This window comes from Elephas maximus, chromosome 1 (genome assembly GCF_024166365.1).
Source record: "Elephas maximus indicus isolate mEleMax1 chromosome 1, mEleMax1 primary haplotype, whole genome shotgun sequence".
NCBI classification, from domain to species: domain Eukaryota; kingdom Metazoa; phylum Chordata; class Mammalia; order Proboscidea; family Elephantidae; genus Elephas; species Elephas maximus.
Window position 1 is genome coordinate 9873508 of NC_064819.1, and position 24199 is coordinate 9897706.

General features: G+C 42.1%; 2 protein-coding genes across 2 annotated transcripts in view; both read left to right on the forward strand.

The window, feature by feature from the left end:
* POGLUT1 (protein O-glucosyltransferase 1) overlaps positions 1 to 8801 on the forward strand; it is a 28524-nt gene extending 19723 nt beyond the window's left edge. Inside the window, exons 6-11 of the mRNA XM_049877164.1 lie at positions 181 to 240; positions 1637 to 1736; positions 4554 to 4612; positions 5964 to 6131; positions 6777 to 6833; positions 7267 to 8801. Of these exons, the coding sequence (XP_049733121.1) occupies positions 181 to 240; positions 1637 to 1736; positions 4554 to 4612; positions 5964 to 6131; positions 6777 to 6833; positions 7267 to 7423 (601 nt within the window). The 3' untranslated portion in view covers positions 7424 to 8801. The remainder of the gene's footprint in view (positions 1 to 180; positions 241 to 1636; positions 1737 to 4553; positions 4613 to 5963; positions 6132 to 6776; positions 6834 to 7266) is intronic.
* A 4713-nt stretch (positions 8802 to 13514) lies between these two features.
* TIMMDC1 (translocase of inner mitochondrial membrane domain containing 1) overlaps positions 13515 to 24199 on the forward strand; it is a 31082-nt gene continuing 20397 nt past the window's right edge. The window contains exons 1-4 of the mRNA XM_049877177.1: positions 13515 to 13861; positions 16236 to 16398; positions 20404 to 20492; positions 21001 to 21068. Of these exons, the coding sequence (XP_049733134.1) occupies positions 13671 to 13861; positions 16236 to 16398; positions 20404 to 20492; positions 21001 to 21068 (511 nt within the window). The 5' untranslated portion in view covers positions 13515 to 13670. The remainder of the gene's footprint in view (positions 13862 to 16235; positions 16399 to 20403; positions 20493 to 21000; positions 21069 to 24199) is intronic.

The window sequence follows — 24199 nt, forward strand, 5'->3', positions numbered from 1 at the left end:
TAGAATTAAAAAGCAGGGGGGCCATAATATCATTCAGACCTTTTTCTTTTGAGTAGAAAAGTAGCCTTCACCAGCTTATTATGAAATGTAAAGTTCTGGCCTCAGAAATGGTTAAAACACATCCCATATAGTTAACAGCAACAACAAAACATAGAAACTAATCAAAATCCATTGTTTTAGGTCAGCAGCCCAGTGGCCATGGAAAAAGAAAAATTCTACAGCGTATTTCCGAGGATCAAGGTAATTATATTTTCTGACATTTTTACAAAGATATTGTTGCACTTAATGTGTAAAATATACGCAACTGTGAGGGTGTGAAGAACTGTGTGGCTCAAAAAGAAGCTAAGTAATAGACATAGAATCACAGAATTCTCGATTAGAGGAGAACTCAAATTATTTGCCTGTATCACTCTATTTGAACTTAAGTTCAAAGAAGTAAAGTCCATCCATTCAGTCATTCAGCAAACACAGAGTGCCACGAGTGTGTTGAGCGTTGACTGTACAACATGGAACGGAACAGATGGGTTGTCTGCTTGCCTGAGAGCTGACGGTTGCCTAGGAGTAACTTACGATGTTGTTCATTATCATCTTGCCGGTTAGTAGCAGAGCAGGTATCATCTAGATCTCCTCGTTGCCTTTTTCATCAGACCATGTGACAAGCAAATCATGGCTACCACAGAGTGAGACTGGTGAAAATGGAGAGGGAAGGGGGCAGGGGGCAGAGAGAAAGAGGAAAATGGAAAAGATTAGGGATGGGGAAGGACCCTGTCTGTTTTGTTGAGTTCTATACCTCCAGCACCTAGAACAACCCCTAGCATGTAGATACACAATAAGTATTTGTTGAACAGATGAATAGAAAAGAGACTGTGAAGGTATGAGAGTTTTGTAGTTTTTGCGTCAAATCCACGTCTGAGGTTACACCCTCTATTTGCCCTCTGATTTACGTAGACGATGGACTTCAAGAAGCAGATGGGCTGCCCAGCCACAACTTATCAACTTCTCTGATTCTCAAATCTTGAGATCACAGATTCTTAACTTGGGGTCCATGTCTGGGCTCCCTGAGTTTTAGAACTTCCTTGAAATGCTTTGGGGTATGTACATTTTTCTAGGGAAAGGGTCCACAGTTCTCATCAGATCCACAGAAGGTCCATGACCCCCGCAAAAGTCAAGACTAGGATTTTTTCCACATATGGTGTTCAGGTTTCTAAGCCCTGTAGGTTTTTTAAACTGTGTGTGCAGGGCGTGCACAACAGAGGTCCTGTAGCTATTTCAGTGAGCGGTGATGACCTAGTCACACAGCTGGAAGTACCAGTGATTTTAGACCCCATATGAACCCTCCTAAAGAGGAAATGATTCCCTGGCTATTGTGACCAGAACAACATACCCTTAAAGACCAGACAAAAGCAAAGAAGGACCAAACACTGTCATCCCTGATGGGTAAAGGGGGGAACAGCAGAGGACCATCTAGATGCTACAGTTCCCGGTATCCTCCACCTCTGCTGTTAATATAACCAGTGAATGGTCCATCTCTGTGTGCAGTCATTGCAGTGGGTCCTAGTACCGCTTGCCTTTCAGCGACTGGGAATGGTATTGTGGTGTAGACCACATAGATTTATGTCATGTGTTTTTTTTATAGGACAAGTCCAGAACGAGATCCTCTCATTCTTCTCTCTCGGAAAAATCCAAAACTTGTTGATGCAGAATACACCAAAAACCAAGCCTGGAAATCTATGAAAGTAATCACCAGTCATCTGAGTAGAACTACAGCAGTGAACATTCTCACTCAAAGAACACTGCCACTTGGGAGAATTTCTTACTAAGTTTCCTTTCAGTGGTGGGATGAATTTTAGAGAAAGTTCTGTGGATCAGTATTAGCACATACGTAAATTCTTCTTTTTCAAACTCATCTTGCTTCTCTGGCCCATGTCATGACTAGAGTATTATGCTACTTTGAAGGTTTAAACCAGAGGTCAGCAGACTTTTTCTGGAAAGGGCCAGATAGAGGTATGTCTTAGTCATGTAGTGCTGCTATAACAGAAATACCACAAGTGGGTGGCTTTAACAAAGAGATTTTCTTACAGTCTTGTGGGCTAGAAGTCCAAATTCAGGGTGTCAGCTTCAGAGGAAGGCTTTCTCTCTCTGTTGGCTCTGGAGAAAAGTCCTTGTCATCCATCTTCCCTTGGTCTGGGAGTATCTGAGCACAGAAACCTCAGGTCCAAACGATGCGCTCTGCTCCAGGCGCTGTTTTCTTGGTGGTATGAGGTCCCCAAATCTCTGCTTGCTTCCCTTTCCTTTTATCTCTTGTAAGATAAAAGGTGGTACAGGCCATACCCCAGGGAAACTGCCTTTACGTTGGATCAGGGATGTGACCTGAGCCAGAGTGTTACATCCCACCCTAAGCCTTTTTACTCACAGGCAGAAATTATAATTTATAACACATAGGAAAATCAAAAAATGGAGGACAACCACACGTGGCCTAACCAAGTTGACACCTATTTTGGGGGGACACGATTCAACCCATTACAAGGAATAAATATTTTAAGATTTGTGGGTCATATGAACTCATTGCAGTTCCTCAGCTCTGCCGTCACAGTGCGAAAGCAGCCAGAGGCAACATGTCAGCAAACGGGCCTGGCTGTGATCTAACAAAATTTCATTTCTGGGCACTGAAATTTTAATTTCATATAATTCTCACATGTCACGACATTTTCTTCTTTTGATTTTTTTTTTCAAACTTGTAAAAATATTCTTAGTTCAGAGGCTATGCAAAAACAGGCAGAGGGCCAGATTTGGCCCGTAGGCTGTAGTTCGCCAACCCCTGGCTTAAACCCCTGGTTCTCAACCTTGGCTGCACAATACAACCAGAGAGCTTAAAAAAAAAAATGAATTAAATGAATCATAATCTTTGGGAATGGGGCCCAGGTATCTTCATTTATTTAAAGCTCCCCAAATGACTAAAGTGGAGGCGTAAACGAGGACCTTGGGTTTAGATTCCATCTCAGTCCTCTTAACTCTAAGACTTCTTGCCCTAATCAAAGAACTTTAAGGCCTAACTTTCCTCATCTGAAATTTCCATATATCATATTAAGAATGCTGTGAGAAAAAGCTCTGAATTCTTGGGGGAAAAACCTAAGTATATCTGAGATGCATGAATTATTTGATACGGTTTTAATAAAACATGCGCAGGTGAAGTTTAAGAGACTTCATAAGTTTAATGAAAATACGGAAAAATATAAAATACTTTTGTATTTCATATTTTAATGAAAATATTTTAAAATATAAAATTAAGAATATTCAACAGACAAGTTGTTTACGTTTGCAACTGGAGGCTACAAAGGCAACCAAATTCATTTTTTTTCAGGGCTTCAAACCAGTTCTTCTAGTTCAGTGATGGCCAAGGAAGCGACCCAAGAACAGACATGAATTTTTAAATTTGGGTGAACTGGAAGCATAACTGAAATGGGAAAAAACTACAGGTCAAAGCCCTGGTAGAAACTGAATCTCCCTGTTGGAAAACAAGGGCAGTATATGCGTTGCATAGCAACCAAATGTCTTGCACATTGGATTCTGCGTAGAGTCGGAAACAGCGGTGTCCAGCTCAAAGATGGTAGCCGACCATGCCGCTTTGAATGCGTGTTGCTCTCCTCAGTCCTGACAAAAACCCAGTCTCACTTATCAGGCTCCTGAAAGGGTTCACTATGCCTCTTCTGAGTCTCCTGTCCTACAGCTCCGAGCCATAATTTTTCCCATTCTGGTTATGGTTCTGGATCACCCAAATTTTAAAAATCCAGGTCTCTTCCAGTTTTGCATCCTTGGCCATGACCTAACTGCTTCGAATCGGTTCAAAGCCCTGTTTTTTTTTAGGGCTTGTTTCTCTCATTGGGGAGTTTACCGGATGAATGGATGAAATGTATATGGGGGTCTCAAACTCAGGTGCCCCAGGGACTAGCAGTTGATGTAAAGCAGTGAGCAGAACCCTCTCGAGGGCACTAAGAGTTCCAGTGGATTGCTGCCAGGTGGGAATGGGAGCCCAGTTTGGCAGATCTTCCATTTTTTCAAGGAAAGTTGGAAATCTGGATTTTTGCAAGAAATCTCCTGCCACTTAAGATGTTGGCAGTGGTTTGAATATTTCGTTTTAAGTACTTTGCATGTCCAACCAAATTTGTGTAGGGGCTACTCCTCTAAGCCCGCCAGCCACCACTTGTAGCCTCCTGTGTAAATAATTGATGTAGAATGGAATGCTCAGTAAACCATAGCTTTGGATTCAAAAGAGGGCCACATGGCCTTATAGATCATGGCCTTAGGGGACCTTAAACTTTAAAGTTGGACAGATCCAGGTCAAAACCCTATTTCTTCTGCTTGGGGCCATATAACCCTGGGCAAGTGTCCCAACTTCTTGTAGCTTTGGCTTCCTCGTCTGTAAAATGGGGATAGTAATGCCTTCTGAGTATGTTTACTGTGAGGCTTAAATGTGGTAATGCTGGTGAAATGTTTAACACAATGTTTGCTTTTATTACTAATACTACTGATAAAAACATCCTTTTCATTTAAAGGATACCTTGGGCAAGCCGGCTGCTAAGGATGTCCATCTTGTGGATCACTGCAAATACAAGTAAGGGTTCTAGGACTCCTGACTCCCTTGATTTCCATATCGCTTTTGAGTTAGCTTCATTTGGGGTGAGAGCTTTAATGCTGGGGCCAAGCTGGAGTTATGAAAACCAAACCAAACCTGTTGCTGTCGAGTTGATTCTGACTCATAGCGACCCTATAGGACAGAGTAGAACTGCCCCATAGGGTTTCCAAGGAGTGACTGGTGGATTTGAACTGCCGACCTTTTGGTTAGCAGCTGAGTTCTTAACCACTGTACCGCTAGTCACTTTAATTCACTTAGCTGTAATTTACTGAGGGCCTACTGTGCACGAGGCTGGAACCTGAGCTCTGTGGGGGCTGCAGAGATAGATGAACTTGGTCTCTGCTTCCAGAGAGCTTGTGTGTTGATAATCAAAGTGATGGCATTGCTTCTCTCCACACTCTTTCCACCCAGCAGTTGAAGCTACATTACATATTTATCAGGTTAATAAAATAGCTCATGGCTCACCATGAATAAATGATAAATTATTATAAAAAAAGTTGCAGTTGAGCCAATTCTGAATCACAGTGATGGTGCAAGTGGTTTGTGATTGGCTGCTAACCTAAAGGTTGGCATTTCAAACCCATCCAGCCAATTCATGGAAGACAGACCTGGTGAGCTGCTTTTGTAAAGACTATAGCCAAGAAAATCCTATGGAGCAGTTGAGTAAAGTGTATATGCTTAAAATGTTATAATTAAATGGCAGGACCAAGAAGTAGATAAACAAGTAAAACCAGGTCAGGAGGTAGGCAGTGGGAGAATTCATAGAGGTGAACGCTGATTACCCTGGACAGTGTGAGGGGCCATTGGGTAAAAGTGACCCTGGAGGCAAGAGTGCATACCTGTTAACACAAATGCTGAGAAGAAGATCTTGTTCTTTTCCAGGGCATTTCTTTGGAGATTGCTCAGACGTGCCAGGTCCTGTCCTGACCTTAGGAGATGTGCGGGGAGCAGGGGGATGCATTTGACCAGATGGGATGCCCTAGAAAAGAAAGGCTTTGGGTGGCCATAGAAAAGCTTGTAGAAAACGAGATCCATCTGAGCCTTGTATCCTCTCTCCCAGCACCAGCTCCTGACCCCGTCAGTTCTGCCTGAAGAAAGTACCCCTTTCCCTCTCACCCTGACTTTCCTTTCTGAGAATAACCTGTAGTCCCAGCCTGGGAAAGCAAGGAGTTTGTGGAAACCCCAAAGGGGCATACCGATGTGTTCTTCAAGGCTGAAAATGGAAAGAGAGGGGAGAGGAGGCATAAAACAGAAGGGAGGGGGGAATAAAAAGGCCATACCTGTGGCAACAGGCATGTATTTCAAGTGCGTTTTGTTCTTTCATTCCCAGGTATCTGTTTAATTTTCGGGGTGTAGCTGCCAGTTTCCGGTTCAAACACCTCTTCCTGTGTGGTTCACTTGTTTTCCATGTTGGTGAAGAGTGGCTAGAATTCTTCTATCCACAACTGAAGCCGTGGGTTCACTACATCCCAGTCAAAACGGACCTCTCCAACGTCCAGTAAGCAGCTCTACCCTGTGCTGCTACATCCCCAGACGTTTAAGTCATTTAGTCCTGATGAGTTTTTTTCATTGAAAGCTTTTCTTGTCTTTTTGCTTCAAATATGTAGCGTTGCGTTATTATTCACGTAGACTCTCAAGTGAGATTTAATTTGAAGAAGTGCTCAATGTTGGTACCAAACGTAATGTTCAGACTGCGTGAGTTGAGAAAGCTCTCGTCCCTCAAAGAGTAAACATAGGTGTATTTGATCTAGTCACGTTGTCAAGGAGACTTTCAGATCTAGCATCAGCACTCATCACAGTGAGGCAGAGCACATTTCCTCTCATAGTGGGGGATCCAGAGAAGAGGTGCGGGAGAGGCCCAGGTTTCCTCTTCTGTGGGCCACTGCAGGAATCTGGAGAGGAGGGACATTTTTTTCTTCCCTCCCCTTCGCTGTTGATGCCTGTCCTTGAACATTTCTGGCAAATCTGCAGCAGATTGCTTCAGTCTGTGCGTGGAACTTGTTGTCTTGGTCCTGTGAGGACCCTGGTAGTGCACCATCTGCACAGCTGGAGATTAACTGTAGACTTCAACCTGTGGTCTTTCTGCTCTAGTATTAACGAGCTTGGTCCATAGTTCAGAGACTCAGAGCTCTTTCCATTTTAGGGAGCTGCTGCAGTTTGTAAAAGCAAACGATGATGTAGCCCAAGAAATTGCCGAGAGGTAAGTGCTGTTCCCTTTTCCTTTTCCGCTTTCTCATCCTTGTTTTGCCTCAGCTAAAGTTACCTTAATGTTATTACCATGGTGATATCCAGATTTCACCCTCATTATACAAAGATCATTCTGGAAGAGGAAAAATGTATGCATATATTCGCATATGCCCCATGTTCACCCTTTATAGAAGTACATCGAAATCTTTGAGGTAACTGAACAACCACCTTTTCTGAGCATTGGCTGTTTGTTTTTAAGAAAAAAAAAAAGTTCTGTTGCTAAATGCATGTGTGTGAATATGATGGCTGTAGGGTCAGTTGTGAGGATCAAATGAATTAATTCATATAAAGTACTCTGGATAGTGCTTGATGCAAGGTGAGCACTCAGATATAGGCTGTTAATATTAAATGCTGTTGTAAAATGTCTGTGTTTACCTTGCTTCTAGGGGAAACCAGTTTATTATCAACCACTTGCAGATGGATGATGTCACCTGTTACTGGGAGAACCTGTTGACTGAATACTCAAAATTCTTGTCTTACAATGTCACAAGAAGAAAAGGCTATGATCAGATTATCCCCAAAGTTTTGAAAACTGAACTCTAGTCGGCATCTTAGGTCTGTAGTCTTTGCTACGGCAGCAGGACCTCACGTACGCTGTGGTGGGGAGCTTGCCACGAACATGGTACCTGTACCTTGAATACCTTGTAACAAACCATGCTGCACCCAGAGCAACTCTCCAGAAAGGTCCAAAACATGTGTAATACAGATAAGAAGCAGCTCAACTCAGGGGGAATAAGAACCAGAAGTCAGAAGATGGGGGTTTGGAACCCAGTTCTACTTTTCATTCTCTTAGGACCAATCACAGCTTGTGCCTCAGATCATCCACACGTGTATGTCTATCACTGTGAAACTGACTGTCCACCTGATGATGGCCTTTGTCCCATGATTCGGAGCAGAAAAATTCAGCACTTGGGACTCACAGAACTCATTCCCACAATTCTGCAGTTATTCTAGGTTTGATCTCCGTTGCTACATTTTAATGTAGGAAGCCCATGGGGTTTGTGAAAAGTACTTGGAGGTGGTTTCCTGAAAGGTCTAAGGAAGCAGTGGCAGTGCCACGCAGTGATCTAGTTCTCTTTTGTAAAAGCGTGAGCTCTCAGTCTCAGGAGGTTTCTATAATGCCACATAGGAAGGGGCCAGTTGCATGAGTAATTATTGCAGTTGGATTTCAAGATTCCTTTTTGTGCCTTCATACCCTTCTTTTTATTGCCTCTCTAAAGAGGAAAAAAAAACTCTGTAAATTCAGGAAGCAGTCTTTACCCTTTAAGGAACCGTGAGTACGACAACAGTTCTTCCCCATCCTTTGTGCGCCCTTAGTACTTTTCCTTCTTAAATTGGCAGCAGTAGGTTGTCCACACACTCAGTGTCTTGCAGAGACTTTAAGGAATCCTCAGATGCGAACTTGTCATTAAGTTGGGAACTTAGAGTGTTCAACTTCAGCACTGACTGGCAGAGGAGATACTTGTTTTCACGCAAATCCGAGTTGGAGCGCCTCCTATTTTTACCCTTTAAAAGAAAGACATTTGGGTAGTAATTCTGTCTTTCACTATGCCTCTCCTTAACATAGTCAAAATGAAGGAAAATGTTTAGGTTAAAACCCATGTAGTGGTCTGATGACTTAGAACCATCCTTGTCTGTTAGGCCCAATGTTTCCACAGAGAAATCAACTGTTTCCTTTGCCTCTTAAGATTTGGTACGAACTGGTTTCTAAATTTGTAAATTAAGTAGAAATTTACTCAATTAGTAGCAATTTATTGAATGAATAGATTCAGTCACCTAAAATCAGGGATTTGATTCCATTTGTCAGAAATGTATGTGGACTTTTTATCTGCTTTCCACAAAATCTTAAGTTTAAGGACGTTCTTAGAGGGGTTGAATGTCCTAGGCAAGGTCAGTGTATGGAATAAAGCAGATGTTTAAAGTTGGATTTTTTTTTTTTCAGTATTAAAAATTCACAGGGATTGTGTCCTTAGGTGCTATAAGTCTGTGGATAGGCACTGTGTATTTCTGAGCTGTACTGTACTGTGGTTTTGCCTTGTCGCTATGAGGCCCTAGTAGGTGTTCTCATTGTCTCTGTATTTTCAGTTTCCTCTCGCTAAAATAGTAGCAAAGTTTGCCGTTCTTTGGATTAGGAGTGAAACAGCATTGCTCTGGAGGTATTTCCCATTTTGCTTCAAGTTCCAGCCCAAACAACACTTCCTCTCTAAAGCCCTTCTTTTACTCCTCTAGGCAGTTAGGGATTACCAGAATATTTAGCTCATGCCTATATAATATGATATCACATTGTGCTATAGTTACTTGACTTCTTGATGCATAGGAATCATGTTGTAGTTATCTTGATGTCTCCATTGTCCAGCACAATGCCTCACACAGTAGATACTAAAGAACCTTTGGATGGGTAGAGGGATGGATGGATGCATGGAGATGGCTGGCTTAACTAGATCCCTGTTTACTAATTGCCCGGCCATTGGCTCTAGGGGGGGTTGGACAACACTGTAAGAATTGGATCAATGCAAATCCTGACCTTCCCTATGACGAGTCAGTAAGGGTGTCTTTGTATTTAAATGCAGAAAATATTATTCATATTTTTTACTTGTTTATCTGTTTACCTCAGTGTAGATGGTATAAGGATGGTGTGTAAAATACGTAAAATACATGTTTTTGGAAATAATTTGTATCCCCATAACTCTTGAGAGCTTTTTTGTTGTTGTCGTTAATACTAGCTGTGTCCCAGACATACCCTTTCTTCCCCAAAGAGCTGAAGGCCACATTTTTCTTTGAAGAAAGAATAATTTGGTGTATTTGAATGAAGTGGGATGCTTGGGTAACACAGTTAATGCTTTTCCTTTATTTTGGGGGCATCGTTTCTGTGATGTTGTCTACTGTGTTAGGTCAGGTCCTCCTAGTTGCCAAGAACAGAAGCTGCCTCCAGCTAGTTTAAGCAAAGAACTTACTAGAAGGATATGAAGGCATCTTGGAGACTCTAAATACATTTCATGCCATCGAAAGGGTAGATGAGGGCAATCCAGGAATCGCAACAAGAGTCTTGGACAGTCTCTCGAGGGCTGTTCTACTGAAGTTTCATAGAGCGCCGGGCTCTGTCACTCAGCCCAAAATTCCCAAGACAAAAAAAAGCTAACAGACTAACTTACTCTGCCCCAGGCTGATTATAAACAAGAGCACACACAAATACATAAAATCTATCTTCCTATGCATCTGAAGATGCCTTCACCTAAAATAATCCTACTACATTGAGAGGTAAGGTGATCGGGGTGGGGCAGAGGGGTACAATTACAAATCACTCATTCAATAGTTGTCAGAGAATTCATGAACTTCTACTGTGCACCAACAGTGGGATATAAGAAGTTTATAACAAGCTCTCTAACCTCAAGGGACTCTGTAGTTGAGGTAGAGTAAATAACAATGTGAGAGTATCATAAGCTGAATGTGATTAAGGGGACATGAGGACCAATGATTTATAAATACAATACGGATTTGAAGTTTAGAGGAAATTTCCAACTGGGGCAGATGGGAAACTTCATGGAGGTAAAAATTGAGTTACACTTTGAAGGATGGGTAAATGAAGTGTCCGTGGAACCCTCAAAGTTCATTCTCTCTACCTGTGGATATAATTTATATCACATACAATACAAGAAAATATGTACAGCAAGGCCTGTACCTGGAGAACCTGGCAGAGAAAGGGGAAATGCTAGCCCCTGGGAGAAAATTTACTATGGAGAAGCCGTTGACAGTTCTCTGAGTAGGACTGAGCAACAGGTGCTGAGGATAAAAAAAACAGCAGTGGTTCCAGGTACAGTGTGGTGTATTAAAAACAAAAAGTTTCTGTAAAATAAGAGTTACTCAGACTCAAAGATTTGCAAATAGAGAAGGGCCAAAATGAAATTTCAAAACGGCGTTTCCGAAAAGTGAGCACAAGTACAGGTTCTTCATACTCAATTTTGCAGAACTCTGTACAGAGTTGGGAAAGGGTACGGTGTACATTAGACTGGTTGACATTAAACATACTCCATGAGACTAATTTACCAAGAGTTCCTATTGGCTGGGGTACTCAGCCTCTGTTTCCTGCACTCCAGAGCTGGTTCCTGCAACAATCTGGGGGGGTGGGGGGAGGGACCTCAGAACGTTGCAGAGCAAATTATCTTGGTCAAGAGTGTGGTCATGCGTCAGGGCACTCTAAAAAGCAGATGCACGGGCTAGGGCAAAATGGAGTCTGATTCAGACCTGTGTCAGCCATTTTAGTGACGTCAAGTGCCTCCGTTTTAGAGTCCTCTTTCACGGGTGACTGTACTGAAATTCTTCCCTGTCGCAGTTTCTCTGCTGGTAAATGCACACCCTGCGAAAGAGAGAGCTGTATGTGAAACACAGAATGGCCCGGCTAAACCCCATAGTACCTTTTGGCTTAAATAGTTTTGCCGTGATACCCTTCAAAGGAGTCCTGGTAGTGCAGTGGTTCAGAACTGGGCTGCAAACCAAATGTTGGCAGTTCAAATCCACCAGTCGCTCCTTGGAAACTCTACGGGGCAGTTGTACTCTGGCCTATTGAGTCACTATGAGTTGCAATTGGCTTAACAGCAATGGGTACCCTTCAGAAAGAGCAGACCACGGAGGAAAGGTAGTATTTCCCTAGTGGTAGAAGCCGCTTCCCTAGAGGCTTAGAGAAGCTGGAGAGTTGGAAAGTGATAAAGTGATAAGCCTTTGCATGGCCACCCGGCAGAGCTAAGCTGCCATTTCCCCGTCCATCAGGGCCCCAGGGCAGCGTCTCCGACTTGATGACTAGGCATCATTACAGGAGCTGTCCACCAATCTTGATGGACCACGCCCCTGAACACACCCTGAAGAAAAGCCTACCCCTGATGTGTTTCCTCCCCATATATACAACCCCCCCCCCCTCCCCGTGCATGCTCATCAGGGAGTCATCTTGGCAACACAGGTCCTGGTGAGCTCCTTTGCTTGGCCAACCAAATGAGGTTCTTTTTCCTTCGCTATTGTCTTACTCATGCCTCAGTGTTGTGACGAGGAGACCTGGAGGTCCTGTAACGGTGACGAGGAAGTGACAGTCAAAGTGCTGAGGTGGAACAGCAACAGTGTGAGCAGTAGCCAAGAGCCCGGGGACTTTCTTGAGGTACAAAATGGCAAAGAGAACCTTTGAAGTAAGTCTCCAGTCACTAACTCCAGAAGGCAGCGATGGCGTTAGTGAAATTTGCCTGTTACCACGGCCTCACCTACAGGCTAGTGAATACCGGGGAATTTTATAACTTATTTCATTAGTGTCTGCTCTGCTCTTCCCCCTTCCCCAATTCAGGTCCTCCCTCACCCCCGAGTGATTCTGAGGTCATCTTAAGCATACGTTTTTCTGCATGTAGGCTAGAAAGATTGCACAGCCATTTTGGGGGGCTTTCAGGCCTTGGGATTTATCCTTGTGCCTACCCCTGCAGCATCCTGGAGCCAGGGCCACGAGTAGGGGATCTGAATTCTTCACTGAACCTCCACGTGCCAGACACCGTGCTAGGTAGGTCCTGGAGAGACCGAGATGAATAAACGTGTCTCTGACCTAAAAATAAGTCTACTAAGATCAGGAAATAAACGTGATGCAGTGTAGTAAGCGCTATGATGGGTACTGAGTCTAATCCTGTCTCCCTGACACCAGAGAAATCTTGGTGGCTCTGGCACTCATTTAGCCCCATAATCCTGAATCATCACGTCTCTGGGCCTCATCTATAGAATTTCCGGTTATCAAGTTCCAGAATTTGATTTACTGCAGTTCTACTCTGTCCTATACGGTCGCTATGAGTCGGAATCGACTCGACGGCAGTGGGTTTGGTTTTTTTTTTGTTTGTTTTACTAAGGAACGGGGCAATTTATCCACTCTGGTGGCACGTGTTTGCATCCTATCTAAAAAAGAGTATGTTTGATGCCAAGCAAGGATTCAATGAAATTACACAAACCAGTTTGAGATTATTTTAAATGCATGCATATGGATAAAAACGATACTTTGAAACCTAAGTTAGCAGAGACTGTAGTGACAGGCAGTTACTGCTGGGCTATGAAACGCCTGATAGGAACTCCAGAGAACATGCTGCCTTTGGAAAAGCGGCAAGCAGATAAACTAAGGGAAGTGAAATCCACCCTGTGAAGAATTGCCAAAAACTGATTCTTCAAAAGAAAAACGTGTTTTGGAAATGCCGGTGTAACGGCCACCGTGAGCCGCCTTCGATGCCGCCCCCGTTTCCGGAAACCGGAACTGACAGAACACAGACGGACGGGCCCGCCTCCCGGAAGGATTCCCGCGTTGTACCAGCGTCCTTCTCTCCCCGTACTGCACTTGCATTGCCTATTGCACTTCTTAACCTTCCTGAGATTTCTGGCGTTTTAAGTACGCTGAACTACTTCAGCCTATGGTCACGCCTCGCCGACTAGAACCCGCCCTAGACCCGGTTTCCGCAGGCCCAGGCGGGGCCTGACGGCGTGGGCGCTCCAGCTGGCACCGCCCATTCACTTCCGGGGGAGAGCCTGGGAAGGCTACGAGCCCCGCCCGCCTCCACCAGGAGGTGCTTTCAATTCGGGCTCCGCCTTTGCCCCGCCCCTTGACCTTTGCCATGGTGGGGGCAGGACTTCCTGTCTCGTGTTCCAAGGACTTCCGAAGTCAGGTCGGGCTTTTGAGCACCGAGCCGTGGAGCTCTGTGGCGGTTCGCCCTCCTCCCGAGGCGCCTGCGGGCGACCTTGGGGTCCTGAAACCCCGGTGTGTCTGTCCGCCGGTCCGGAGAGGGCTATGGAGGAGCCTCCGATGGCGCCACAGAGCTGTCTCTGCAGGGCGTTCGGTCTTTTCCCCCGGGTCTTTGCTGCCGGAGCTGGGGTCCCCGACTCCGAGGCTCCCGCAGAGGGACAGCTGTCTCCTTACTTCCCAGAACCCCATGGCCCGGAATCTGGATGGGACCGCCTCCGGAAGCTGTTTGTTAAAGAGTAAAAGTGCCTAGGGTCTGTGGGGAGGGGACGCGAAGGAGGCGTGTTTTAGCCTGGGTAACCCCGGGACAGGGACCCCCGGGTAACCCTGGGACAGGGACCCCCGGGTGGTGTGGTTTGTATTATTGAATGGGTTTGAGGTTCTGATATTTGAACCCTGAGCGTGTGTTCTGACATTGCCATTCGGAGGTGGACAAACAGACCGATTTTCAAATAGTAAGGGTCAGACGCGTTAAAAGTAAGACCTTTTGGTGTAGTCTCCTCCTTTTACAGACTGGAAAAGTTGTGCCAAGCTAGTTAGTGGCAGAGTTGACCCTGGAACCCGCCCCTTCCAGTATTATTTCTTGCATTTCAGTTGATCGCAAACTGAGGTTATTTATTGACCTGTAACCGCTCCCCCCCCCCAAAATGAATGTTGGGAAGGGAACAGAGAGGGTGTCAAATTTTTATTTTGCAAATAAGGAATAAAAAATAGTGGCAACTATTCTCGTCATTTTATTAAAAAAAAATTAACTGAATTAAAAAATAAGGATATGATTTAAAAATAAAAGATAACCCAATAAATTGAATTAATTCATTTTATCTAATAAAAAACTCAGAATAGTTCATTCATTCATTCATTCATGTATTCATTCATTACTTACTGGTGAGAACTGTGCTCTGGACCAGCGTTCATAAAGTACTTTACCGTACTACTCAGTTTTCTCAATTGACTAGATTAAAACTGAAGCTTTATTAACGTTGCTGAGATAGTTGAGGACAGGGAAGCTGGTGGTGTTTCGTTCAATTACTTTAGGTATTTAAGTTTCATCTTTATTTTAAACATAACGAGGCAGCATTTCTCTGGTCTTTCCAATATCTGCGATGCTTGCGAAAGACCTTGTGTAGTATGTAACCAATGACAGTTATTTTGATCATATGTATAAACCACGGAAGTTGGAGCTTAAAGAAACAAAAGATAATCTAGTGTACCTTCATGCTTTCCTCTATATCGTAGATTAGGAAACCAGGGTCCAGAGAGATTCTGATCCTGGCTGCATGTCACTTAGCAGTGGAGTGACAGAACCAGGGCTACCACCTTATTTTATAGTCTAGATTGTAGCCTAGACTCCATTGCTATGCTGCCTTTTTTTTTCTCCACCATTCACTAGTTGTTTGGACCAACCATGTAACTTCTTAAAGCCTCTTTCTTCATCTGTAAAGTGGAGGTAAATAATTGTTCAGAGGGTGAAAAAGAGGCAAAGTACATACATCTTCTGGTCTATTAAATCTTAAACTTTACATTTGTGAGCCCTACCATCGGTAACAGTTTTAATGTAAATATACTGTCTTATTCATTATATAAAATAGTTCAAATTATAGCTGTTTTTCCTATTGATGTAACTATAAAAATTAGTTTTCTAAGAGATTTTATTTAAATTTCTCTTGTTGCAGAAACTGTACAGACTGATTCTTGTTTCAGAGGTTTTGTGGTTATTGACAATGAGACATAAATAAGCACTTGTACAGTTCTCTGAAGAAAGCAAATTAGTAATTACAAGTAACATTTAGTACTTTACTTACCTAGGAAAGCCATGATTTATAGTAACTTAACACTTAAAATGTAGTGATTTTTTTTTTTTAGAGCAATTCTAAGGATATCTTCGGTTCTATTTTCTTATGCTTTTGGGAGCAATAAATTGAATTCAGATTTTTAAACAGCAGCGTTTCCTTGTTTTAAATTGCTCTGTGTTGCCCACTGCGTAGTGAGATTTCTTAATGCTTTTTTACTGCAAACGCTTTTTTTTAAATACCAGGTTTTTATTCTTGCAGACATTGTCCTAAAATCCCATGAATCTGTGGAATTTCTAAAAGTTAGTTTGACATTCAAGAAGGAAAATATTGGTCTCTACATCCAACTCACAAATTCTTCCTGTTTCTAGGGGTGTGGTCTAGGGGTAATAGTCAACAAAGAAGAGCAACTTTTCAAAAATGTTTTTGTTGGAATGTAGTATGCATTTAGAAAAATGTACATACCAGTACTAATCAATGAATTTTCACAGACTGAAAATCGTGTATAGCCAATACCCAGAAACAAATAAGACTATTACTGGCCTACCAGAAGCTCCCCTTTTCACCCTCCCAGTCACTACCTACCCAAGACTAACCACTCTCCTAGTTTCTAACAGCATAGACTAGTTTTGCCTTAAATTTGAGCTACCTTTAATATAACTGCACTATTGAATTCATCAGAGGGTTTAATAAATTCAACCCGTGATAAAAAAGATATTTATGTGGTGGTGTTAGCATTCGGGATAACAACTGATCATTGTGTGTTTTGGAGAGGAATATCCATAAACTAACCCCAAACAACATTGTCTTTTTGGTGTTTTAGTGAATGGCGGAGAGCTGAAGAACTTCAGAGTATTTATAGGGCAGCGATTTCAGCAGGCATCATTGGCTTTGCATATGGGGGAATTCCAGGTTTTATTCATGCTAGACGACGCTACGTTGAGCAGAGCCAAGCAGAAATTTATCATAACCAGCTTGATGCTGTGGTATGTACTGGTAGTTTAATAGTATTTTGGGAACACGGTAATTTAGTTAGCACTTAGCATTTAGTTAGGTCATGGGGTTGAGAGGGCTTGTGTCAGAGTAATAACAATGCAAGTACTAATGCTAAAATGTGTACCTGTGGCTGGGATCCTTTCCATGTCTTTAGAATGGGGCATGTTTGGGATCACCACTATGTCTCTTCTGTGAAATCTATTTCTACTCCCCTCAAAAATCATCAGGGCTCAGCTGTAGCATATTTACCTCGTTCACAAAGCATCCATGGACTATGCTAAACCAAACAAACCAAACCTATTGTTGTTGAGTCGATTTCAACTCATGGCGACCCCCTGTGTTACAGAGTAGAACTGCTCCATTGGGTTTTCTTGGCTGTAATCATTACAGGTCTTTCTTTTTCAGTGCCACTGGGTGGGTTTGAACCACCAACTTTTTGGTTAGTCCAAAAACCCAAAACCAAACCCAGTGCCGTCGAGTTGATTCTGACTCATAGCGACCCTATAGGACAGGGTAGAACTGCCCTGTAGAGTTTCCAAGGAGAGTGCCTGGTGAATTCGGACTGCTGACCTGTTGATTAGCAGCGGTAGCACTTAACAACCATGCCACCAGGGTTTCCTTTTGGTTAGTAGTAGAGGACAAACTTTGTGTCACCCTAGCTCTCACTAAAACACTAGTTAGCGTTTATGTAAAAATCAGTCTTAAATACAACTGGAGTGCTCCTTAGAAGTGCGAACAGTGAGACTATTTTGCTTACTCTGAACATGTTATCAAGAAAGATGAGTCACTAGGGGAGGACATTGTGTTTGGTAATGTAGAGGGTCAGTGAAAATGAGGAAAACTTTCAATGAGATGTATTGACACAGTAGCCTCAACAGTGGGCTCAAACTTATCAAAGATCACGGAGATGGCGAGGGACTGGGTAACTTCATTCTGTTATACATCAGGTCACCGTAAGTCGGAGCTGACTCAGTGGTAACTAATAACAACAACAAGTAGAACTTTATAGTTTATAGATTGCTAACTCATTTGTTATCCAGTCAGACCTGCACATCAACTGTGTTGTATAGGTGAGAAAATCAAAGCTCAGAAGTTGTTTTTTTAATTTTTTCTTTTGAAATTATTTCAAACTTACAGAAAAGTTGCAAGAACAGTAGAAAGAATTCCTATATACCTTTCACTCAAATGATGTGCCGCCAGCTCCCTTGCCTCCAACTATCTCAGCAATATAATAAAGTTTCAATTTTAGGTCTTCGGGTTTAACCACTTGATAACGTTTTACCACGTCTGCTTCATCATTCTCCCTCTGTATAATATACACTTATTTTTTCTGAACTGCTCAAGAGTAAGTTGATGCAATATTTCAATGTGTATTTCTTAAAACTAGGACATTCGCTTACATAAGCCCAATATAATTGTTAAAAGCAGGAAATTAAACTGATATAGTACTATTAGCTATAGACCTTATGTAAATTTTGCTAGTTGTCCTACTAATATCATTTATAAAAGAGAAAAATAACTTTTTTTCTGGTCTAGGATCTACTGGACCCCACATTGCATTTGGCTGCTACGACTCCTTAAGCTTAATCTGAAACTGTTGCTATCTCTTTTTTGTCTTTATGACCTTGATATTTTTGAAGAGTGTGGGCCATTTACTTTGTAGAATGTTCTTTAATTTGGGTTTCTCTGATGTTTCTTCATGATTAGTTTCATGTTATTTATTTGGCAGCAGTATGATAGAATTGCCGTTGGGTCCTTCTGAGGTCATCATGTCAGGAAACACGTCCTTTTATTGGTGATATTTACTTTAATCACTTGGCTAAGATGGTCTCTGCCAGGTTTATCTGCTGTAAAGTTATTATTTTCTTCCTTTGTAGTTAATCTTACAGGGAGATACTTTGAAAGTATGTAAATATCCTGTTTTTTCCACCAGATTTCTTTCATCTAGTTTTGGCATTCAGTAATGATTCTTGCTTGAAACAGTTATTACCGTAATGTTGTCAAATGTTCATTTTCTAATTCTGTCATTCTTTCTACAGTTGTTGGTTGTATTTACTGTAAAACCAAAACCAAACCCGTTACTGTCAAGTCAATTCCAACTCATAGTGACCCGGTAGGACAGAGTAGAACTGCCCCACAGGGTTTCGAAGAAGCAACTGGTGGATTCGACTTGCCAGTCCTTTGGCTAGCAGCCGAATTCTTAACCACCATGCCACCAGGGCTTCTTATTCTGCTATAAGGAAGAATTTTTCCTTTTCATTTATTTAATATTAGTATGGACTCGTGGATTCTTATTTTATTTTGAGAGTTATAATCCTTTACTATCATTGTTTATTTTGATACTGAAATTGTTCTACATTTGGACGGTTGAAGCCCCTTCAAGTTAGCACCTGTGTCCTTTTGATATGTCCTCATTAATTCTTTGAGCATGTCTTTACTTTCTGGCCCAGCAAGATGTTCCTGGCAAATCTTTTACTTTTCCAGCCTCAGTCCTGAAATTAGCCATTCCTCCAGGGAGCTCTAGTTTTTTAGTGGAGAATGGTATTTGGAAACTAAGACCTGGGTGCTAGACATGCTTATTGCTCCTGAAGTATCCCTGCTTCCAGGACCGAGGCAGACATAGTTAGGAAATGTGTGTGTGTGATGTGTTCATTCATACACATGTCTGTTTATATATCTATCTATTAAAAACCGTGAGTCCATACTGATTCCTCTCAGAGAAGTTTTAACTTGCCCAAGATGCCTAGGTATTCTCTTAGATTCTTTAAAAATCCAGAATTTGCCTTATAATATACCAAACTTGCCTCATGATGGTCTAGTGAAAATGGGCTGTGGAGGCAAACAGACCTACCTTTCAATTCTGACTTTATTCCTTACTGGTTGGGTAATGGTGGTTAGAAATGTCCTCTCTAAGCTTTGGTTAAAACCTGCCTTAAGAGAATGTTGTAAAATTAGATGACATAGTATATAGAGGAGCCTGGTGGTACAGTGGTTAAGAGCTTTTCTGCAAACCAAAAAGTCGGCGGTTCAAATCTAGCAGTTGCTCTTTGGAAACCCTATGGGGCAGTTCTGCTATAAGTCAGTGTCAGCTCAGTGGCAGTGGTTTTTTTGCTTGTTTGTTTTAGTATATCAAAATGCCTTTAAAGTAGAAGTTACCAAAAAAATACCAAACCTGTTGCCATTGAGTTGATTCTGACTCATTGTGACCATGTAGGGCAGAGTAGAACTGCCCCATAGGGTTTCCAAGGCTGTAATCTTTATGGAAGCAGACTGCCACATCTTTTCTCTCTTGGAATGGCTGATGGGTTTGAATCACCAACCTTTTGGTTAGTGACCAAGCACTTAATCACTGTGTCACCAAGGCTCCTTCAGTAAACATTAGTTCCTTTTTCTCAGTTCCTTTCCTGCACATCTATATCACTTTAATCCTTAGCTTTTAATTTAGTACTTAACTAGTTGTTCGTCTTTATTTTATGTTGTTCTCTCTTCCTTCAGTAAATATTAGTTCCTTTTTCTCGGTTCCTTTCCTGCACACCTGTATCCCTTTAATCCTTAGCTTTTAGTTTAGTACTTAACTAGTTGTTTGTCTTTATTTTATGTTGTTCTCTCTTCCCCAGGATTTCTTGGCTATAGAAGGCATGTCTGATACTGGTTTTATATCTGTAATGGTGGTTGGCACATAGATTCTTAATAAATACTTATGAGAATTCTCATAAATTCTCAATAAATACTTTAATTGATGGTTACTTGGTTCCTTTTCTAGCTCCTGGTAGAATTGGATGCACATGGTACTACTGGCTGAGCCTCAATTCTTAAAGAAGGCTATTTCTAGGGATTTCTTTAGTATGCTTGTTATTTCTATCTGTTCGGGTATACCTGCCTAATCCATAGCTGACATTCTGCCTAATCCATAACCGACATTTCTCCACCACAGTTTAAGAATAAGAAAACTGTCATGCTGTGGTGGAATCTCACAGTCTTTTTATTTCCTTTAGCAATCTGCCCATCGTGCTGCCACACGAGGCTTCATTCGGTATGGCTGGCGCTGGAGTTGGAGAACTACAATGTTTGTGACTATATTCAAGTGAGTTTTCTTTGACTCCTGAGAGAGGGTCCTCATTTTCTTTTAGGAGCACATCTTTTGAGCAAGTGGGATTATAAAAATTGAGCACCCACATTAAAGTGATTCATAACGCCTCTTTCACAGGAACTTTTGTCTATCTATATGGAAGACTATTCAGTTGTAGTTTGGCATCTATTATGGTGATTTACCAGTTAGTCGTTTTTTTGATACAAGGCGTCTAAGTAAGAAAAATTTTGCGAAACTCTTCTTTGCATTTCTATTTCTAAGTGGATATTTATTCCAGAAATTTTATTATTCTTTGGTCCATTCTTCAGCAGAAGGTCTGCCTAGAAAACCCAGAGGCGTATTAGCAATCTGGAGCACATTGAAGGGGCTTAGACTTAGACCAGAGGTTGACCTAGTAGGCTGTTCTAAATTAGTACCTATCACTTTCATGAAAACAGCAGTCAGGAAGATAAGTAGGTTATGCTTTAAATCTTATGGTCTCCTCCTTCTCCCTTCTTCCCAGCGCAGTGAACACTGGTCTAAACGTCTACCGAAATAAAAATGCCCTAAGCCATTTTGTCGTTGCAGGAGGTAAGATTGATTTGTTCCTGTTTACATTTTTAATGTTTTTAAGTAGAGTTTAGTAAATACATAAGGACTTATAAATCAGAGCAACTAAACTCTTTGGTTGGTTTCTCATTACCCTTTATTCAACATTCTTGTAAAATGTATGTATGGAGAGTATTGTGCTTGGCCCTGGGTGTTCATGGTGAGCAAAATAGAGATGGCCCCTGCCTTCGTAGAATTTTATGGGCAGGGTGAATGGGAAAAACAGGTTACTGTGGTAGAAAGTAACAAATAGATGGGGCAATGGGATCTAAAGTAGACAGAGTGGTCAGTGAAGGCTTTCCTAGGAAGTAACATTTAAGCTGATACCTGAAGGATGGGAAGGTACCTGAAATCTTGCAAAGACTGGCCCAGACAGAGGGAACATCAAGGATGAAGACACTAAGGCAACAAAGTCCCTCCAAAGCAGATTAGTATGACTGGAACATAGTGAGTGAGGGGAAGGGTGGCTTGAGATGAGACTGATGAGGTGAGGTAGGAAGGAGCCAGATTTTTCTTTGTTAAGAGTTTGGATTTTTTTTTTTAAAGTTACCTGCCTCTGGTAGATATGTCGTCTTTAAAATGAGCATTGAATTATTTCTGAAAATGTAAATGAAGTTAACGGCCGTAGACACTCAGTCACTCTCTTAACTCATGTATATTCTCTCACGCACAAAAGCACACATACACATGCCAAACATAACATTTTTTAAAACTTTTTATTTGGAAATAATTTCAACCTTACAAAACGTTGCAAAAATAAAAATAATGCAAGGAGCACCATTTGCCCTTTATATACGAAGACTCAGCTGTTAATACTTTACCCCGTTTGCATTAGCACTCGTGCAGTCTTGTTCTTTGGTACGCTCTCTATTTCTCTACGCATATGCATACACACGCAGGCAAACACATACATGTACATAGTTGGAACTTAACATTTTAATAAAAACATTAAAAAATATAAACTACAAATAGGCAATAACAGCCTTGGGGGGGAAGAAAACCAGTTGCTGTCGAGTCAATTTCAACTCATGGTGACCCGACGTATTTCAGGGTAGAACTGCCCGCCGTAGGGTTTTCGTAGCTGTGACCTTTTGGAAACATTACCAAGTCTTTCTTCCATGATGACTCTGGGTGGGTTTGAACTACCAACCTTTTACTAGTAGCCCAACACTTAACCGTTTGTGCCAGCCACCCAAGGAGCCTCTGATTTTTAACAGCATTGGAGCAGCTAGAATTTGCCTTTTTCTAATTTGCAAACATTTTTACATGGGTATTTCATAGGCTCGGCTGCCTTTATCCAAACCAAACTTTTGTCTGCTTTCTCCTGTCTCCATACTGTCTCCTGCTGTTACGTTCTCAATCAGCTACCTTGCTAAGTGCTAAAACCACAAACTGGGGAATGATATGGCTCTTTCCAAATTCCTAGTCCTATCAATTCTACTTCTTAAATATACATGGAATCTCCTGTCTCCTCGTGATTCCTACTGCGACCACCAGGTCATCCCTGCGTCTACCCTTGGCCTGCTCCATCTCCACTGTTGCCTTAGTTGCTTCTTTGAAAAATGGATATGATTATACCACTTCTCTGCTTGAAATTCTTTAGTAGGTACCCGTCCCTCCGAAGTCAGGTTTTTTTGTGCTTTAGGTGGAAGTTTCAGTTCATGTTAGTTTCTCATGCAAAAATTAATACACACATTGTTATTTGACCCTAGTTGCTCTGCCTAAGATGTGACAGCCCATGCCTCCTTTCCACCCTGTATTTCCCGTGTCCCTTCAGCCAGCTCCTGTCCCTCCCTGCCTTCTCATCTCGCCTCCAGACAGGAGCTGCCCATTTAGTCTCACGTTATTTATTTGAGCTAAGAAGCACACTCTCCCCAAGTATCTTTTAATGTCTTATAGTCTAGTCTGGTCTTTGTCTGAAGAGTTGGCTTCAGGAATGGTTTTAGTTTTGGGTTAACAGAGAGCCCGGGGGCCATGTCTTCAGGCATCCTTCCGGTCCCAGTCAGACCGTTAAGTCTGGTCTTTTTACTAGAATTTGAGTTCTGCACACCACTTTTCTCCTGTTCCAGCAGGGACTCTGTTGTAATCCCTTACAGGGCGGACATTGGTGGTAACCAGGCACCATCTAGTTCTTCTGGTCTTAGGCTGATAAAGTCTCTGGTTTATGTGGCCCTTTCTGTCTCCTGGGCTCATATGTTCCTTGTATCTTTGGTGTTCTTCATTCTCCTTTGCTCCAGGTAGGTAGGGACCGGTTGATGCATCTTAGATGGCCACTTGCTAGCTTTTAAGACCCCAGGTGCCACTCACCAAAGTGGGATGCAGAACATTTTCTTAATACACTTTGTTATGCCAGTTGACCTAGATGTCCCCTGAAACCATGGTCCCCGCCTCTGCTACTCTATTCCTCTAAGTGTTTGATTGTATTCAGGAAACTTCTTAGCTTTTGTTTTAGTCCAGTTGTGCTGACCTCCCCTGTATTGTGTGTTGTTCTTCCCTTCACCTAAGATAATTCTTGTCTATTATCTAGGTAGTAAATTCCCCTCTCCCTCCCTCCTCACCCTCTTAACCATCAAAGAATGTTTTTTACTGTGTTTAAACCTTAACTTGAATTCTTATAACAGTGGTCTCATAGAATATTTGTCCTTTTGCAACTGACCAATTTCACTCAGCATAATGCCTTCCACATTCATCCATGTTATGAGATGTTGTGCGGATTCATTGTTGTTCTTTATCGTTGCATAGTATTCCATTGTGTGAATATACCATAATTTGTTTATCCATTCATCTGTTGATGGGCACCTAGGTTGTTTCTGTCTTTATGCTATTGTGAACAGTGTTGCAGTGAACATGGGCCTGCATATATGTATTCGTCTGAGGGCTCTTATTTCTCTAGGATATATTTCAAGGAGTGGAATTGCTGGAACGTATGGTACTTCTATTTCTAGCTTTTTAAGGAGGCACCAAATTGATTTCCAAAGTGGTTGTGCCATTTTGCATTCCTACCAGCAGTGCATAAGTGTTCCAGGCTCTCCACAACCTCTCCAACGTTTATCATTTTGTGTTTTTTGGATTAATGCTAGCCTTGTTGGGGTGAGATGGTATCTCGTTGTAGT